Here is a 20700-nt window from a genome sequence, read left to right on the forward strand (position 1 = left end):
AAGAGGACAATCGTAGTATTTAAATTTAGAACTTGAAGGGATCTAGTCCAACCCCCTCATTTTACAGATGAAGAACTGAGGGCCCACATAGTTCATGTGCCTTGACCAAAGTCACACAGGTAGTAACAGAATTGAGATTTGAAACCAAATCCTCTGACTCCAAATCCATCACTCTTTCCAGTGCACCAGACAGCCTCCCAAATTGACTATTGGCTTACCTTACATGTTATTTCCAGGATATTATCAATTAAGATTTCAGTTTGTATGTAAGTAGATGTAAGATTACATTATGTTATCTTCAAATTATTTTACAACAGTGATAAAGTTTTGAGTGGATTGTTAGAAATTACTCTGTCAATTCGTGTTGACTAAATAATGGAGAGTGCTTTCCTTTTTTGTAGTGAATTGTCAAAGTACTTTAAATATAGCAAGGAGATTTTGTATATATTGTTGCATCTTCATGTTCTAGCTCCTGCATTCTTTAAGAGAAAATGGCTAGATGTTTGAAATGGGTTAAGGTGAGTTGAAGGGTAGTGGCTTTTTGATTGCTTAAATACCTAGTATATCCTATTGCTTAGTTTAGTTCTCCCATTTTCTACCTTCTGTATAGGCATAAATACTTGTAATAAATGAGTGCTTCCCTAAAACAGGGCTTAGTGAATATTCTGTTTGCTATATGAAAGTAGATTTATCGTAAATAATTTTTGTGATCAGTTAAAAAGGAATTTTAATGACCTACTTTGGAAGTAATTTTATTATTTGGAATATGTCAGTATTTAACTTTTTAAAAAAACCTTTATCAAGAAAATATTTCTGGCTTTGGAAGTATACTATAACTTAGTAAACTTTGATAATGAGTCAATTTTAATAGAGTATTTTTATTAGCAATTTAAAGGAAATGAATTCTGGAAAGCTTAATTTTCCTATTAAGGGGACTAATTTGAAACTTCTCTAGGTTTATTTGGTAAATGAAACAGTTTTCCCCACCTGAGACCTCTTATGATATGCAAATGAACCATTTGTGTGTAGGAAAAGATATCTTAGGATGCTTAGACCAAAATCTGTATCAAGCATAATTAGTTTATTTTTGAAATTTCAGTAATTACTATGTTGGCAAAGTTGTTATTGTTGGTTGTGGGAAAGGAGGGAGGGAGGGTGTTTAGTTGAGGATACCAGTTTATCATTATATTTTTGTGAGTGTGTATATTAAAGATTCACATTTTCTTAGCTGAAAAGAGGTAAATATTCTTTTGTCTCTGGAAAAATCTTGTTTCTTAAATTGCTTTTTTAAAATAAAATTTTGCTAGTAGACATTTAAATATGAAGATGTCTTCTCTTGAGTGACACTATTACTAATGTTTTGTCTGATGTTGTTGAGATGCCAAGGGAAAGGGCCATGCAGTTAGTTACCTTATTAATTTTAATTTTTTTTCTTTCACATTATAGTGGAAGTAATTATTAGTACTTTATAGCCACAGATGATTGAAGAAAGGCTTAAAATTTTAAAATTTGTTAATCCTAAGAAAATGAAAGTTGGAAGCTTTTCCACCCCACTCCAAAGAAAAAGAAAAGGGGAGGGAGAGAAGGAAATATGTCTCTGTGTTGGTAGGGGACAGTGTCTTTTTGTGTTTGTTTTTTGTTCTGTTTTTATAAATTTAGTCTGAAATACAGAGTATAATTTTGTAACATTTAGAAAAACTTCCTGCCCCTAACCTGTAAGGCAGAAGTCCTCAACACTTTTTGGTAAGGGCTTAAAGTATAACTTATTTGAAGCTTTTAGAAAGTTTTAGACACAGGGACCTAAGAGACTTTGAGATTTGGCTATTTGATAAGATAGAAGCCACAATACATAGGTAAGAAAGGAAAGGAACTCAGATGAATATTCTGCATTTTTACATGGCATCTTCTTTTTTTCTGGAGTTTATTTCTTAGAATAGTAGGATCACAGATTTAGAGACATAAGGAACCTCTGAGGGCATCTAGTCCAACTCCTTCATTTTAACAGTTGAATTCCAATGCAGTTAAAAGATCCCCAAATGTTAGAGCAAGAATTTGAACCTAGATCATCCTTTCATTCTAAATTGAGCCGCCTTTTCACTGTGCTGTGCAGCTTCTTTGCCTTTCAGTTGTTTTGTTCTTTCAAAGTTCAACTCAAGTACTACCTCTATTTCCTTGATCCTGTCAGTTTACAGGATTTTTGTCTCTTTGGATCTCTCCTTTGCTCTCATCACACACTACTGTTTTTATTATATGTCTTTGTTTATACCTGATCCTTCTTTTGGGGTAGAATTAGTCATTTTTTAAACTTTTGTATCCCTACCATATCATATAGAGCTTTGTAATTGTTGGTTAAACTTGAGATCAGACTGTAGATAAAAACTTAGTTATGAAGCATAAAGCAATTCTTTACTGACAATAACTAAGGTATCTGATACGATTTCACTCATAATATAAAATAGTTCACCCTTGAAATGCCTTAAAACTACCTTTTCATACTTATGCTACTTACTCCATGATTGGAGTACTTTATCAGTAATAGGGCCTTTCTGATTTTACCACTGACTCCCTATATAAATGTGGGCAAGTTACTGCTCTGGGCTTCAGTTCTCTTAGCTGTATTTTGAATGGACTTCCACTACATCATCTCAACAATCCTTTTAAGCTCTAACATTCCATAGTTTAATTGTGCTATGTAGTAATACTTTCATGTTACCACAGGGTACCATTTAGAAGCCAAACCTCTACTTATAGATGTCAATTTTAACTAACATTACTTAAGACTAACATTTCAGGGAGAGGCTTGCTTTACTCCTGCCCTTTCTAGGAAAGGTCAAGGTCCAATAAGGAAAAAAAAAAACCATTAAGGAAAATAAGAATCATTAACATGGCTTTGTCACAGCACACCTTTTTTCTACAAATAGATTTTGTTTATAGATGCCATCAAAAATGTAGGAGAACACAACAGAATAAAAATGACAAAGGACTGAGAAGTCCTAAATTATATAGGAGGAATTGTAGTGAGTAAAAAGGGAATCTGGTACTTTGAAGAGATAAATCATTTATACATATACATGCCATTTGTGGGTTTTTATTTCTGTTTTCTGAAAAACAAATTTTTTTTAAGATGATCTCATCACTTTGGCTAGCTGTCCAGTATTAAGCATTCCAAAGAAACACTGATTTAGCAATAGTTTTTTTCCCCATTTTTGGTAGAACTACTTAGCAATAGCTTATCTTTACTACACTAAGGTTTTCAGAGTGCTTTACACATCCACTATCTTAGTTTCCCAAAGCAATTCCATGAGAAAGATAGCACAAATGATATTAATGTTTTTACACATGAAGAAATTGAGATTGAGCATAAATTACCTAATCACACAGTAATATGGTAAAACTTAGATTTTAAACCAGGGCTTCTGACTTTTCTTTTTTGTTGTGCATGTCACTCTTCCAAGTTTTAAAAATTTTTATTTTTTGCTAATGAAAATTTGCACCAAAAATTTCTAGAACTGTGTTGGCAGATTTCAGTTGATTGAAATCACTCTGTAAGCCTCTTTTCTTATCTGTTAAGTAAGGGGAGTTGGACAAGATTATCTCTTAAGATTCATTCTATCTCAAAATCCAGTGATTCCTTCATATTTTAATGACCTTCATCATTTTCTTTACAAACTGCATATTTGACGTAGACTAGACATTTGGGAAGATTTATGAATGGACAGAAATCACATAGTAATAATGTTTTCTCTGAAAGAACTCTGTAATGGATAGTTAATTTCTTATTGTGTAGTATCTATTTTTGTTTTGTTTTCTGTAATAGACATTGCACTATTTTTCCTAATTAATTTGGAATTTTTTTAGATGAGAAAAAGAAAGAAAGGAAGAGAGCCAGAGGCATATCTCCAATCGTTTTTGATAGAAGTGGAAGCTCTGCATCAGAATCCTATGCAGGTATTTCCCTTTGATTGTTTTTTATGCAGATTATTATCACATTTGTAACTTTAATATATGGACTAAAAATGCAGTTACATAGAAATACTGTGTGGAAACTAGTTTAGTGTGAAGTTTTTAATGTCAGTTAGTTTTGATTTTTGGCATGTTCAATGTAATAAATTACTCTAAGGGAAACTAAGCTTTTTCCTGTATTATTTTAATGCTGTTCTGTTACTGCTTAAGTGATATTTTCACTTTTATTTTTCTTGGAAGATGATGATTCAGTGACTAGTTTTCTGAGTGTGAAACTGTTCAAATATATAGATTTAAAAATAAAACAAAACAAAACCAAAACCCACAAAAGAACTCCAAAAAACAAAACACTCGTGCACATTGAACAGTATTATTTTGTGTGTGTGGGTGTGCAAGGAAGGATAATTTGTCATGAATGAGAATTATATGTGACAAGGCTGTAGAAATTGTGTCTTATCTCTATTAAGGCTCAATCTGAACAAATGTACTTTGGCTAAATACAGGTTCAGAAAAGAAGCATGAGAAATTATCATCTTCCGTTCGTGCTGTCCGAAAAGGTATCATTTAAATTTGAAAACAAACAAAAAACAACTTTTTAATGCATGCCACATCACTAGTCATTGTTTTGCCATGTCTGTACTTCATTAACAATTTATAAAGTAGTAATGTTCCGATATATTTGTAAAAATTGATTTTGCTGTAAGTTTATATATAAAATATTATCTTGATTTGTTATATTATCTTATGCTTTTTTGGCATTAGAGAGATTTATATTCTTATAAATATACAAACCATATTTAACATAATGAAAATCCTTTATAAAGAGTCATCTTTGGCACTTGCAGAAAAAAAGTATATCGGAACATCACTTAGTTTCCTTAGCTTTCTTGTTTTTTTTCTTTTCTGAAGCTTTGCATTGTGTTTTCTGTTGCATAGTTCTTCAGATTTGAGGGGGTTTTCATGATTTTTAAGAATTTAGTTGGGTTCTAGAGGGCAAATTAGAGTAAATTGAATGAAAAACTTAGTATGATAGTAGTTCCATCTTAATAAATTTGGAATTTATTTTTCAGACCAAACAAGTAAACTTAAATATGTTCTTCAAGATGCAAGATTCTTCCTTATAAAGAGTAACAACCATGAGAATGTCTCTCTTGCTAAAGCCAAGGTACAGCATCAGTTCAATTTTTTTTTCTATCGTTTTTCTCTATGTGAATTTGACTTTTCCCTCTTACAATAAAATAATATATGAAATATGCATAAAACTTACTTAAGTACAATATTTATTGAAGATTATATTTTGAGCTATAAAAAATAACATCCTTAAACCAATAAAAATCTTTTTGCTTTATGTAATTTATGTGTTGTTTGTTGAAATTTGTTGAAAACTGGAAGTAGATGGACTGTGTTTATTATTAAAGAACCTATGTTACTAAAAATATTGAACAGTGTATTGTGACGAACGTTTTTGGGCCACATGGCCTTTGTAGTAGCTGTATTTTATAAAGAATTTGAGAACATTGCAGTTAGACTGTAATTTGTAAAACTTCTCTAGTGCTAAATCTGTAGTGAGGAAGACCTGGGTTCAAATTTGGCCTCAGACTATGTGACCTTTTGACAAGTAATTTAACCTCTGTTTGCTGTGGTTTCCTCATTTGGAAAACGGGGATGATAATAGCACCTACCTCTGCAGAGTTGTGAGGATTAAATGAGATAATATTTTTAAAGCACTTAGCAGAGTATCTGGCACTTTATAGGTGCTATAAAAATGTGGCTATTCTTATTATATGCTCTTTTCATCATTATTAATGGAAAGAAATAGGTTAAAGCAGTTGGTAAGTGGTAATCTTATTATTTTAAAAAGACGTACTAAAGAAGACTTGATTTTTATTTTGCATTTGTTCTATTCAGTTTCAGATATTTTGAAAATGAGGTATTAGATGTATTTGAAAACAAAGCTTTTATGTTTTAGGATGGGTAATTGATGATAATAAAATTTGTCAAAAATTGCTTTGTTAGAAAAGTAGTTAATTTGGAACCTCATAGGAGAAAAGAATGAGCCTTTAAGGCCCTTAGTAAACTTGCCCTCTACCCCCCAATTATGTTTTCAGTTACTGCTAAAATATGATTAAAGATAAAAGGGAATATTTCTTATTTCTCCTTATATGTGTTCAGCATTTTATATTTGATTTATTAAATGCTTAAGAAATCTTGAGTAAATGAAGACTGCCTTTCATAGGAACTTTTAAGGACAGTATCATAACAACTGGGAACTTCTTTGTTTTATTTCTTAAGTTCAATGTTATACCTGTCTCATCTGTCACTCTTGAAATCAGAGTCTTCTTTATAAAGCATATGGTAGTTATTGATAGCTAAAGTAAGAGCTTAAACTTTTACTCAGGTGTTTCTGGCATTTTTAATCCTGTCCAATAAGGATTGATAAGTTTTCAACAAAGGGCATGTTGTAACAAGAAGCCACCCTTGAGGATATCTATTGATCCTTTACAGACATAAGAGACTGAATTTAGGTAGTTAACAATATTGTTAACTATATTATTATAACTTTTGTGAAAAGAAGTAAAGATGTATATAGTATTCAGATAGTGTTCACTGCAACTTTGTCTTTCATAGACACTTAAATTAGAATGAGGTATTAAAATCTTTGGTTGTAATACCTTATAAAGGGGCTTTTTACATGATCAGTGTAAATTTAGGAGAAAACACACACACATATACACACTTGTTAAACTTGTTCATAAGAAATTTTGATTTAAAAATTTTAAGCCAAAAAAAAAAAAAAAAAAAAGATTGCAGAGGAAGCCATCTATATGAAATATAAAATATGTTTTAAAAAAAGTTAAGGGACCCCAGGTTAAGAATAGCTTTAGCCAGTATTCTAGTGTCATTTTTTAAAATTAGTGTTATGTTTTGTTTTTCATCACTTTCATTTCTGTTTAAAATCTCTATGCTGATCTCTATTCGGTGAACCAGCTCCTCCAAGCACCTTCCAGCCTCCTCAAAAGGTTTAAAAGGAAGGGGCAAAGTAGTTTCATATCTAGCCGCATTTTAAATGGTTTTGTTTAAATAAAAATCAGATTGTTTTATAATTGCCAATAAATGAAGTTTTCAGATATTATCTTGTGATATGCTAGCTCAAATTACTGTTATTTACTGAATACTTTCCTTGTGTTTTAAATACTCATTTTCATGTTCTTTATATTATTGGTGTAGGGTGTATGGTCAACACTTCCAGTAAATGAAAAGAAATTGAATGCTGCATTCAGATCTGCAAGAAGTGTTATTTTAATATTTTCTGTAAGAGAGAGTGGAAAATTTCAAGGTAAAAAATTTTTTTTAAATTTAGATTATAAAGCCACCTTTTTTGTTATCATATATTTACATTTTAATTTTGGTTACTTAGGATTTGCTAGACTCTCTTCGGAGTCCCATCATGGAGGATCTCCTATACATTGGGTCCTGCCTGCAGGAATGAATGCTAAAATGCTTGGAGGTGTCTTTAAAATTGACTGGATTTGCAGGTAAATTATAAACTTAACCTTTTAAAATTTAACATATTAAATTTTCCTAATTTTGAATTAGCTGTGAACTCTGACAAAATTCTTTAATGTTAATTTAAAAATTATTGTCAAATTGTCACTTTCTTGAAATTTCAGGGCTGATTTGGACAAAAATACTCTTAATACAAATTCATTTTCATAGTTAATTCAGTTAGTATTTTTAATAACAAAGAAACGGAATACAGGAGGACATTCAAAGAATTTAAATGTTGGATTTAATTAGAACTTTTATGTTTCAAAAGATTCCTATGTTAGTATCAGATAACATAGGACAGATATAGAGACATTAGAAATTAGGTACCTTACTTAGTTTAACATCTCTCTCCTGTGTGTGTGTGTGTGTGTGTGTGTGTGTGTGTGTGTGTGTGTATAAAATATAGATAAGAGGTGGTATTTGAATCCAGTTGTTCTGATTTTAGAGCTAGTTATCCCCAAGTGATGAATGTTATATTTTATTCCTTCCTTCCTTTCCCTTCCCTTCTTTTTTTCTTCCTTCCTTCCTTTTTTTCCTCAGATCGTTACGCTTAATATTTTGCCATGTAGAAACCTTCTTGTTACTTCACCTTGGTCATATTGAGAGATTCATTTAGTATTGCTTAATCTTTTGTTACTAAAAGAGATAAAAGCTTTATCAAATGCTGTAAATTCTTTTCAATTTCATTGGTAATCATTCAAGAATTATTTATTTCTACCATGTTGTTAACAAAATATTATAGAGATTTTCAGAAATATAAAAGTTAGAGGGAAAAAAATTTTTTTTTGAGCACTAGAAGGGAAGGCGAGTTTAGAAATCATTCCAGCTGAGAAGTTAAGTAATTTGTCCAAGTTTAAGACTGATGGCAGAGCCATGATTAGAATTGTTTATCAATTTCTAGTACATTGCTTTCTACTTTGTGATTTTGGATTTTAATAATCTAAATAAAGAAATAAGACTTGACATTATAACAGTATGAAAGTAATTTATATATATTCTAAGTTACGTAGCACAAAAATATAAGTATGTCTATATAACTCAAGAAGCATTTTTTGTTGTGTATTGCTGAAGAAATACAATCCGACAGCTTGCTGCCCAACTATGGAGATTGGTGATCACAACTTCTGCCAATTTGTTGACGGTGTTAAAAAAATTTGGTATAGGAAAGTATTTCTGTCAAATGTTATCAGTCATCTGAATGATCTTTTTACAAATCATTATTTTAAAATAATCTTCAATAATTTTTGCATTTTTTTATTTTGCATAAAAGAAGTATGCACAATTCTGTGTAATAAAAACCAGTGTTCTTATTTTTAAATCAGCTATGGGAATAAAAGAAACTATTTTGTTTAAAATAATGTATTTGATGCTAATTCTATATTTAGGCGTGAATTACCCTTCACTAAATCTGCTCACCTTACCAATCCTTGGAATGAACATAAGCCAGTTAAGATTGGACGCGATGGACAGGTTTGTCAATTTACTTGAATTTTTTAATAAAATTAAAGCAACAGATGGCTAGTGTTTTAAGTTGCTGTTTTATAAGTCCTCTTCAAAAGTAATTTTTGTTTCATCAATATTAAAGTATTCTAATTTATATTCATAAAAATAATGTCTTTAAAATGGTGCAAAGGAAAATAATGTATTCAGAACTAGAAAAGATTTTTAGAACTTATATTTATTTTGATGAGAACCACAAATGTTAACTAATGTATTTCTCTTGGATAATACAATGTGGGAAACTTAGGAAATTGAGACTTGAATCAAATTTTTATTTTCTTGAAACTTGGTTACTATTTTTTACTTTTTTATTATCTTTCTATGATACATAAATTCTGTAGCTTCAAATTTAGTAACTAAATTGAAGCATTATGGATTGTATTTATGGTCATTTTTTTAAAGTGTTCTGAAGAGGCATTGAAGAACTCTATTAGGTTTAAATAACCAAAAAAATTCCCATTTTACAAGCAGAAATTAAATTATTTTTAGTCAGTGCTTAACTACTAATACAGAAGTGAATGGTGTATTCACTCTGAATAATTTTTAAAATTTATTTTTCACTATGAATAATCTTGTGTTAATGATCAAAATATAATTTTACATTTTAAAAGTGTAGTTCTTGAATTAGATTGTAATTATGAAAATTTCAGTTAAAACAGACTATTAAAACTACATGAGCTAAATTGACATTCTGTTTTGTGACTGCTGCTCATGAGTTACATTATAAATTTTAGCAAGTTAATGAGATTTTTTTTTTTTCTGTGTTTGGCCTCCATTGTAGATGATAACTTTGACTTTGCATTTTTGTATTTTGCATAAAAGGAGTATTCCTTTTTCTGCAACTGTGATCATAACAATCAGTTATCAACAAAGAACTTGCTGTGCTACTTTAACTATCGTGATCCCAACCAAATATCTCCCCTCCATCAGCGGTCACCCCCTCTAATAACTGAAATACAACTGAAAAGAAATTCTTAAGAGCTGGCAGTTTAATGGAACCACACTTGATCTTTAACCATGGGAGTAAAGCCTGTGTCAACATGTTTCTGTTTATAAAAACTTCAGGAAAATGCTACAAGTCTTTTGAAAGTTTATTCCTATTTTCAGCTTGTAAATCGCTACTTTCCTATTCCAGGAAATTGAGCTTGAATGTGGAACCCAGCTTTGTCTTCTATTTCCCCCTGATGAAAGTATTGACTTGTATCAGGTCATTCATAAAATGCGTCACAAGAGAAGAATGCATTCACAGCCCCGTTCAAGAGGACGTCCTTCCCGTCGAGAACCAGTCCGGGATGTGGGAAGGTTAGAAACGTTCTTTGGACTGATAATAGGCACATGTATCAGAATAACATGATGGAGGAATGTGATTCGTCAAAAGTTTGCCCTGCGGTAAAGAAGAGAGAGAAAATCCTCAAATCAAGCTGCATGGACTAGTTTGTGGCTTCATTGAGGATTTCACATTGTCACCTTGGTCTCAGTCATTTTTCAAGAGGAATATGGGGATCTTTCCTTATGCAGAAAAAAAAATGTTTGCTAAAGAGTGATACCTAGCTTAGATAATTTACAAATAATACAATGTATAACATTGAAATGAGGTAGGCTTTGATTTACTATGAACAGGCTAGAATGGAGGAGGAAGAGAAAGTTTATATGAAAAAAAGTTGTTAATATTTTGTAAAAGCCTTTTCTTTCAGGTGTGTCTCTGGATAAGCCTTATCAGATATGGGACTTTTATAAAGGATCACTAATAATTTTTCAGAAGATGGCGCCTCATTTAGAGGATAAATATTTTAAGTTATTTTGATATTCAAGAGGAGCATTATTGGGACTGTTTCAAATTGTGTCACCGTGATGTGTTAACCCCATTGCCAAATATTCTCTAACATGTAACCACTGAATTCACACATCTTGCTGAGCTTCTGAAAACAATAGGTTCTTTCCAAAGGGGATCAGATCAAGTGGCCCTGGGAGACCCGGCAACAACCCAAAAAGAATGGCTGTTGCTGTGTCTGTTTACAACCTTTCCAGATGCTGGCAGTACTCGCGGACTTAAAAAATATTTTTAGAGGATCGTCATGGTTTATTGATCACTGCTTTATGAACTAAACAGCATTTTCCAGGAAAAAGGGGGTATAACTTGTTACAGAATTGGAGAAGTTTTTGCAAAGGACTGATATAAGCCCTTCTACCAAACACCTTCCCCTGTAGCCACTTTGCATAAAGATAAATCTAAAGTTTTCTGCTAAAGACTGTTGGATGTGTGGTTTGATGGGATGAAACCTTTGGTTAAGTTTCCTTTGGGAGGAAACATCCTGTGGTAGGTACAGATATCCAACAAGAGCCCCTATTTCATTGAGCTTTAAAAGGACACTATCGAATAGGTAGGAGGAAACCTGGCAGAGCCCCCTTATTTTTGGCCTAAAAGGACTGAGCACCAAGATGTCTTTTGAAGTTTTAAACTAAGAGGTTTCCAGTGCAATAAAGTATTTACAAGTGAAGTTTTTACCTCAGTTTTGCAATGGACTGCAAACTATACATATAACACCACCACACCTTCTCTCAAGCCTGCCAGGGCCTCCATTTATGTATGTGGCTTACAGCTTAAAGTCAGTAGTTGGACTACTATATGAACTGTTACTATCATGTTTTATACCGGTCGTAAATGCACTCCCCAAACTACAAGAAAGCGGTATGTTTATTCTTTACACCAGCTTTTAATTTTCTTAGTCATATTTACTGTAGATACAACTGCTTTGTTCTGTTGGGGGGGAGGATTTGGGGTTTCTCAGAGGCTTAAACATTTCTTCACTTTTTTATTGCAGTTTGTATAAATATTGAAAATTGTTATGAGGATGAAAAGTCAGTTAAAATGGAAGCAAATGTTGATTGGTCATTTTCCAGATGGTTGCTGAAAGAAAAAAAAAAGTGTTAGTTGGTTAGAGTTTAACTTACTGATTTTTTTTTTTTTAATATCAAGGAAAAATATAGATGACTCAGTATAACATCTCATGATGTCTGAATATTTGGATAACTATGAAGAATTTTCCCTCTCTCTTTTGAGAGTTATCTTTTAGAGTCACTACCTAGAAGTAAAACAATGTGTTTTGTAATGCCCTGTAATGGTGACTTTGAGAGTTAAGGAGAAGAGTTATACTTCTGCTTATTTTTGTCCCAAAGGAAACCCAACACAATAATCTGCCCATATAGCCTTAATGACTGCTAGACACCTACCCATAAGATAAGTGATCTTTCCAAAGGCTTTGAAGACAAATTTTATTTAGGGAAGGATTTTTTTTTTTTTTTAATTTTTAACCTACCTAAGTTTTCTATTTGATGACTTAAAAGGAAAATAATTTAGCAAATAAATACACACACACACACACAGCCAGTGTTTGAAATTACATCTTTATAAAATAAAATAGGTAGTTTGAGGTATAAGTGGTGGTGGGAAGAAGGGATTTTGAATTGAGATTTTATTTAGATTAGTCGTTTAAAATTAATGTTGAATTTTCTTTAGCTCAGTTTATTTAACTGATACTTGTTTCTGAAATACTAAAATGTGATTTTACATGTTTTGAGCAGGTTACTCTTTCCAAGTGTCTGGTCTTAGCATGAGACATCAGAATGACAAGTAGTTCTGCCTCCAGCAGTAAAGTTTAGGGTATGGTTTGTGATAATACTAAAAGGTTAAAGAAATGAAGATTTAGAAACTTTAGGTCCACTTGAAGCCGACTAAAAATTGAAAAATAATCCCTAAAGGAAACCATGGCCTTATTTTTTTATTTATTTATTTTTTTTTTTTGCTTATTTCTGTCAAATATTCTGCTTTCCCATTTTTAAAACAGGTTTCGGTTTAATGTCTAATGTGTCTAATTTGTATAGGCGTCGACCAGAAGATTATGATATTCATAACAGCAGAAAGAAACCAAGGATTGACTATCCCCCTGAGTTTCATCAAAGACCAGGTTAATATCTTAACAATCATGCAAATATGCTTGACTTTTTAGGATTATATTTGAATTATAGTGGTTTTACAATAGAATTTAAAACTGGAAAAATGCAAAGATCTAAATACTTAAATCTTGGAAATTCTTACTAGTATTTCTTTCTCCTACTGACTTATTTCCCGTCATAATTGGACCCAAAATTCAGAACTAATATAGATCATTATCATAAAAGGAGTATTAGTTTTAATGCTATTTTGTCTTATTAGAAACTTTTCTCTCTATCTGGCAGGTGACATTGACATTAAGATGAAACCTATTTAAAGGCAAATATATATAGTCATATATTAGATACTATATGCCACAGGGGAAAAAAAGACTCATTTTAAAAATCTATAATTTTTTTTTTTTTTTTTTTGGCTGAGGTACTTGGGGTTAAGTGACTTGCCCAGGCTCACACAGCCAAGAAGTAAGTGTCTGGGGCCAGATTTGAACTTGGGTCCTCTGGACTTCAGGGCTGGTGCTCTATGCACTGCATCACCTAGCTGTCCTTACAACTGTTTTGAGAGAGAATGCAGAGGAATTTATAGTGAGAATTACTGTCATATTCTATATAATAGAGGACTAATGAATCCTGAAAAATTCTTAAAACTTTTATGATTCAGAGCATTTGAGTCTAGGAACTAATTTGGAATATTTTTTTTAAAAGCTCCAGTCTCCTACCCCCAAAGTTGAAGGGAATGGAAAGAAAGTAAATGTTTATTATTGAAAAGATTTTACTTTAAAAATTCATATTTTCATATTCAAAGAGTGTTTTCTTAAAATAATACATGCATATAGTCCCACCTTATTTTTATTTTTGGTCCTGACTTATAATGAGGAAACTCTTTTCACAAAATAACAATCTGCAATTTTATATTCTTAGAGAGTTGCTTGGGAGCAGTGAAAAAGTTATGGGATGTGAGCCCAGATTTTTTTGACTCAGTCTTGCTTTTTGATTTACTATCTTATAAATTATTCTGTGCCTTGTTATGCTTTGTAGGAGGAACTAATCCAGGAAATATAAGTTTAGCCTACCAGGAAAATTAACAATTTAATGTTTATTCTAATTTTCTTGGTCTGTAAAATTTTTGAGTTCTTTTAATATTTCTGTTCTAAGATACGACTATTTTTTAATCGATAATTCTCTTAAATTTATCCTTAGTACTTCTGTTAAGAAATTTGAAAAGAATGTCAAAACCCTCACTTTTATGAGCCATAGATTTTGTTAAACTCTGAAGAGCTGGGGAAGGGGGCTTATTGATTATGTAGCCAGCCCCCATTTTTACAGGTGAGTCAACTTAGACCTATAAAAGTTAAGTGACTCCCTTAATGGAATGGAATTCCACTGTCAACGGAAGAGCCATTATTAAAATCTAGTTCTCTTGTCTCCCAATCACTTTATTTCTCCAGCTTTCTCTTCTCTTACATATGTACTATTGAGTTGATAGGGATTATATTCTCTCTCTGCCTCTTTTGAATTTGGAATACAAACATTTGTGTTAAAATTTGATTTAAGTATTTCCCATGCTAACCCTTGATATTGTAACCCACCACTGTTATGAACTGTCCATGTGTTTTATATGAGTCAGAATGTTAATCTGAAAGTGTATTTCGAAGCTTATAAATTCTCTAAACCAGGTAGTTAATTGTTTTCTTAATATCTATTATATCAAAGGTACTCAAGAGACAGTTTCAGTGCTATTGAAATTTCACTGGCAGCATTTAACTTTTAGATATTTGAGAGAATTAAAGTTGAATGGGAAAGGCAGTTGTAATAATAAATATGAAAATTATAAGTTTGATTTACTGAAATGCTTGATGTTTAAACAGGGTATTTAAAGGATCCACGATATCAAGAAGTAGACAGGTAAGTTGGGTTTTTTTTTTAAATTAATTTTCAACAACATTCTAGGAACTGGTTTATGAATTACCCGAATTTAGTTTCACAAATCTTATTCCCAACAGACGATTTTCAGGAGTTCGAAGAGATGTTTTTCTAAATGGGGTAAGTTATTTTATGCTTTAAATTTAAAACTGAGAAAATTAGAATATGATTCATTTGGAGTTCTAGAACATTGCCCAATTTAATATTAACATTATGATCTTTCATTTTAGTCCTACAATGATTATGTGAGAGAATTTCATAACATGGGACCACCACCGCCATGGCAGGGAATGGTTTGTATTCTATATATTTTGATTTCTTTAAAAAAAAAAATTAGCTTTAGTTGCATTGCTAATGTGCTTTTGATAAATAAGGGTACTTTATCAGTTATTTATTTTTTATATACATATATGTATATCACACAAAATTTTGTATAATGTGCAAAAGAAAAAGACTCGTTCTTTTTGGGTGAGGAAAAGAATTTCATATAACTTGGAAAATTAGATATTCCTATACTTTAAACATTGAACCAGCCCTAATTTAAAAGTAGTTGTTCCTGGTGATTAAAAAAAAAAATGTTTTTTCAGTATGGTCACAGTTTAAGTTGTCATAGATGTTTGAGACATTGTTAAACTTATTTTTAGCATAATTGAAGTAAGGTAATTGGAGTGACTTTTATTCCACCGAGATATTTCTTTCTAGTGCTTTATGAAAATACCAAAAAAATAGGAAAATATACATTGGACACAGTTTAGAAATTATGGGACTAAAGGTTTTAGATCTTTGCTGAAAAGATTTTGAGAAGCTGATTTAAAACTGGCTTCATCTTGTTTATTTTTTTTCTTTGATAGTGGTATTTTCATGCTAATCCAGATTTGTGATCTCGTTGGTATAGGAAACTCCAAGTTAAAAAAAAAAATCATTCTACTAATGCAAATCAGCATTTGTTCTATAATTTTTAAATTTTAAGTTGCTTGGAATGCTGAGAAGTAAAGTATTTTGTCAGAGGCTGGGTTTGGACCCAGAGTTCATGACTCTGATTTTATTTAATAAGTCAGAGGGCAGTTGGTAGTGCCGTGGATAGAGTGCTGCTTCTATGGTCAAAAAAGACCCAAAATTTAAATACAGCCTCAGATACTAATAGCTCTGTGACCTTGTCCAAATCACTTAATCATTGTTTATTTCAGTTTCCTCAATTGCAAAATGGGGGTAATGATGGTACTTTCCAGTGTTGTTGTGAGGATTAAATGAGAATATTTGTAAACTGCTTTAGCACAGTACCTGATACATAGTAGGCAATATAAAAATGCTAGCTTTTATTTTAAGCATATTGGCTCACAAGTGTGAGTCTTAATTATTTAAGTCATGACTGTATTCACTTAGATATGGAGAATGGTCTAAGTACTTTAGTAAACTTAAAAAACATATATGAAGTTAGAATTTACTGCACATGAATAAGCTTTAAAAGTTACTGAAAAGAATCCTAATATTTTGGAAAATAAGTGGTGTCATTTGGATTTCGATTAAAATGTCTATACTAGGGTTGAAAAATTAAACATATTTTTTATTGAGTAGATGCTTATCAAAATGTCTTTTCTATTAGCCTCCTTATCCAGGAATTGAACAACCACCACATCATCCTTACTATCAGCACCATGCTCCACCTCCTCAAGCCCACCCCCCTTATTCAGGCCATCATCCAGTACCCCATGAAGCAAGATACAGAGATAAACGAGTAGTAAGTACACTTGAAAATAAACATGTAAGGGGTTGGATGGCTTTGTATTCTGTGGTTGTGGGTAATTTATCCTTTGAGTATATCAGACTATATTCAGCATCAAGCCATTTCACATTTCCATAGTTGTTCATAGTAAGATAGATGCTATTTATTTTGCCACTGTGAATTTTAGATAATTGTCAAGCATGATAAAATGCAAACTGAATGACTCCTGAGATTCAGGTTAGTTCAGATTCCTACTCTTTCAGGTTATTGTTTCTGTTGTTTAATGGAACAATATAATAGTTTTCCATTATGCTTACCAAATAGGTTAGCACTGGTAGAAATACAGTTGATTTGAGCAAGAAGTACAAAAAATGCAGTTAGCTTGATTAGACTTTTTCTTTTCTTTTCTTTTCTTTTTTTTTTTAAATGGGGTAATACTAAGAAGCGTTGATATGGCCTTAAGTTAGAGCAGCAAAGAAAAATAAATGCAAAATTTTGATTATAATAAATATTCTTTATGTTAGTTGTTAGAGTTATGTTATGTTAGAGTCATGTTAGAGTCTTACGAATCACAATGTCGATTGTTGTCAGAAGTCAGCCTCGTTACAATATTCTTAGCTTTTGTTTAGAAGATAGAACCCATGTAATAAGGATAGTTGAGTTTAATATATTTATTATTTATTTGAAAATTACTTTTAAAAAATTCATGATATTTTATTTTGAAAAGTTGACAGTTTTCTGAGGAAAATCTGCAATATACCTTTTATGTTTATAATTGTACTATTCATTCTTTATAAAGATGACAACCCTAAACTATCATGATGACACATGGAAACTGAGGTTTTTTCCCCATTGGTTATGGATTTGTACTGAATCATTCACAATCCCATATCCCATTTTTAACATATTTCATTATAAAAAGTATATCTTTTTTGGTTTCTTGTGCATTTGCCTAAAAGTACATGTGCACATTGCCTATAAGGCAGACCAAGATAATCCCTTTCAAACCCTTTGCACCAAATAGTCTACTTGACCTTGGTGTGAAGGGAGGAAACAAGGAAATCAAGCCAGATAAGTGATTTTGAGAGCCAGGAGGATAAAAATAACAATAGAAAAAGACAGAAGGTTATACCTAACATATGTATCAATTCTATTATCTCCAATATTGTCTGACCTTGACTTTTTAAACTCCTTTTTCTTTTCTTTTTCTGCTTCTGGAGCATTTCTTTGATTTTACTTCATAGTTCCAATGTCATTCCAAATTTCTGTTTGTACCTTATGCCTGAAGATAATTATCTTAAAAATAGCCTAGAATGCTAGAGTTCAGACTGGTTTGATCTGGTCAAATGAAATAAGCTCTTACTTTTAGTGTCTTCATGTGTAAAGTAAGGATAACAACACTTCCTAAGGCTATTGTGACAAAATAAATGTAAATAATATAAACATTGATTAAATGTAAAGAGCTTTGCAAATTTTATAAAACTGTATAAATGCCAATAGATGATGTTGTTATTCTTCATGTTCTTTGTTATTTTGGCATTAGTAGCAGTAGGCTGGCTTTGAAAAGTTTCATGAAAACCACTTTCATGGAGCATCTCAAAGAGTCAAAATATCGTGTGAAAAAAGGTATAACTCTTTGTGGCATAGTGGATATAATTAGATGAAAAAAGAAAAGCAAACTCAAAGTGGTTACAGACTGATCAAACTGAAATATTTCACTTGGATTCAATGAGGGAATTTATGAGTAGTGATGGAAGAGGATTTTAGGTTTTCATTTTAAGCATAAAGTTTTAGAAATGATAACATTGGATGTGTTTCTTGAAATTTATTGGGGAATGGAATAAATATTTTAGTAAAGAAAACATTATATGATCCATTTCCCAACAGTATGGTATGCAAGAAACATTTCTTAAGTACTTGTACATTTGAATCCTGGTTTTAGCAAATTGTCAGATATCAGGTTCTATATGTTAATAGAAAGTGAAGAATTCCTAAAACCCTTCTCCTCAAAATTTTTTCCATACATTAAAACTTTATTTTTTCTATCCCAAGCCTTCAGATTTACCTAAGTTTAAGATATTATCTTCTTTTCAGCATGATTATGATATGCGGGTAGATGACTTCCTTCGTCGAACACAAGCTGTTGTCAGTGGCAGAAGAAGCAGACCCCGTGAAAGAGATCGAGAAAGAGAACGTGATCGTCCTCGAGATAACAGAAGAGACAGAGATAGGGATCGAGGACGAGATAGAGAAAGAGAGAGAGAGCGATTATGTGATCGGGACAGAGACCGAGGGGAGAGAGGACGATACAGAAGATAATGTGTCTTGAAGCACTGATTGTTTAAAAACAACAAAAAAAATTCTTGTATTTTTTTTGTGTGTTTACAAGTAGTAAATTTATTTTCAGATGTCTACTTAAAGTTCATTGTGTAAAAGGTTTTATTATGACCCTCTTTGTTCCAAGCATGCAGTATATAAGAACTGGAAAAACTCAAATCAGCCAAAAAAATGCACAAAGTTGACGCTTGAGTTGACACTTTTATTGGGGCAGAATGGAAAAGTCAAGAATGTAGATATTGATTCATTCTCCATAAGTGTTCATCTGCTTATATAGTGTGTTCATCCTAGAGTTTTTTGTTTTGTTTTTATTTTTTATTTTGTTTGTTTTTGTTTGTTTTTTTGGATATTGATGGATAACTGCCATGATATTTTGCTTTGACGTTTTCCTACAAGTAGTTGCACACAGTTCAGTGAAAATAATGCTGCTATCAAGTATGCAAATATTGAAGTATGATGGTTTGACTTTATGGCAGTGTTGTAGCAGCCTCTTGGGTTTTTTTCGGTTTTTTAAAACTTATTCTGTAAAGTCAGTCACATTTTTTATTTTTTTTTCAGTCTTCAATGATGAAAGCAATATTAAGAAGACATTATTGATATCTAATTTTTAACCTTTTTAAAGAGAATCTTCCTATGTTCAGTAGCATTTTGGTCAATGCTATTGTTTAGCTTTCTCCTCCAAAATGTATACATTGGCTTGGAATGTTCACAACCTGCGTGTATGGCAGCAGAAGAAACTCCTGTATTTTACATTGCTACCTTTTTTTTTTTTTTTTTTTTTTTTTGTTTTGGGTTTTTTTTTTTGTTTTGATTTTTTTTTTTTTTTGTAAAAAATAAATTGGTAAAGATTGACACTTCTGTTGTGTTTATTTCTTAGCTTTTTGAAAGTTATTTTTTAACATTAAAAGAACATAGCTTAGAGGCTAAAGTTTCTAAGTTTGCTATTTTAATTTCCTGTATCAGGAACCTTTTCTTGCCTTTTCTGTTTCCAACACTAGAAATGTAACCCAAGCTAATTCATATATCTCTGAAGATAAGGAATACTCTTTTATTTGAAGTTTGATGATGTTTTGGGAAACTACTGTATTGCAGACTAATTTATGGTTTGGTCTGTTCCCAAGATAGTTTTCTTATAGCTGTCCTTCCTTGCTTTTGTAAGTACAATTGCCTAAAGCGGTATACTAATAGACCATTCTAATTTGTCAGGTAGTTATTGCCAGTTTCCATATTCTAGATTTGTATTAACTTCTTGATTTGACATAAAAACACATACTCTGTTGCACTTTATTCATAACTGAGTAATGTAGTGCAAATATTCGTTTCCCTTTTAACAAATGTAGAAACAGGCTCAAAGAATTACAGTCATTACTAGCCCAAGGTCACAAAGCTAATAAACTGTAAATCTGCAACTTGAACCTTGTTTTCTGACTTAATATATATCCTGTGTTCGTTCCACTTTAATTAACATTCTTGCCTTTTCATTCCTACTAATAGTATTAATAGTTTTCATTTTTAATTGTGGGATTTCCAGAAATACTGAAAAATGAACAGTTTTTTTCTCAGAAAACTACTGGTCATCTAGCCCAGTGATAACTCAGAAATGGGGTCACTAAACCATATATAAGGCTCTCTGGTTTGCATGTTGACTTAGTTTTGAAATGTAATTTTATCCAGGCTTTATTGTATTAAGTATTTCTAGATTACATTTTAAGTGGTTCATGTTGCATTCATGAGTACTGTATGCTGACTGTTAGGAA

The 20700-nt window shown here is 31.6% G+C and overlaps 1 protein-coding gene across 2 annotated transcripts in view; it reads left to right on the forward strand.

The window, feature by feature from the left end:
• YTHDC1 (YTH N6-methyladenosine RNA binding protein C1) overlaps positions 1–20358 on the forward strand; it is a 32306-nt gene extending 11948 nt beyond the window's left edge. Inside the window, exons 5-17 of one of the 2 annotated variants that reach the window (XM_051966979.1) lie at positions 3859–3948; positions 4467–4520; positions 5034–5128; positions 7192–7300; positions 7382–7499; positions 8898–8982; positions 10148–10314; positions 12895–12977; positions 14829–14865; positions 14940–15003; positions 15114–15176; positions 16487–16621; positions 18701–20358. In XM_051966979.1, the coding sequence (XP_051822939.1) occupies positions 3859–3948; positions 4467–4520; positions 5034–5128; positions 7192–7300; positions 7382–7499; positions 8898–8982; positions 10148–10314; positions 12895–12977; positions 14829–14865; positions 14940–15003; positions 15114–15176; positions 16487–16621; positions 18701–18925 (1325 nt within the window). In that variant the 3' untranslated portion in view covers positions 18926–20358. The remainder of the gene's footprint in view (positions 1–3858; positions 3949–4466; positions 4521–5033; positions 5129–7191; positions 7301–7381; positions 7500–8897; positions 8983–10147; positions 10315–12894; positions 12978–14828; positions 14866–14939; positions 15004–15113; positions 15177–16486; positions 16622–18700) is intronic. The other variant, XM_051966980.1, reaches the window with a different exon arrangement.
• The last annotated feature ends 342 nt before the right edge of the window (positions 20359–20700 follow it).

The sequence above is a fragment of the Antechinus flavipes genome, chromosome 6 (genome assembly GCF_016432865.1).
Source record: "Antechinus flavipes isolate AdamAnt ecotype Samford, QLD, Australia chromosome 6, AdamAnt_v2, whole genome shotgun sequence".
NCBI classification, from domain to species: domain Eukaryota; kingdom Metazoa; phylum Chordata; class Mammalia; order Dasyuromorphia; family Dasyuridae; genus Antechinus; species Antechinus flavipes.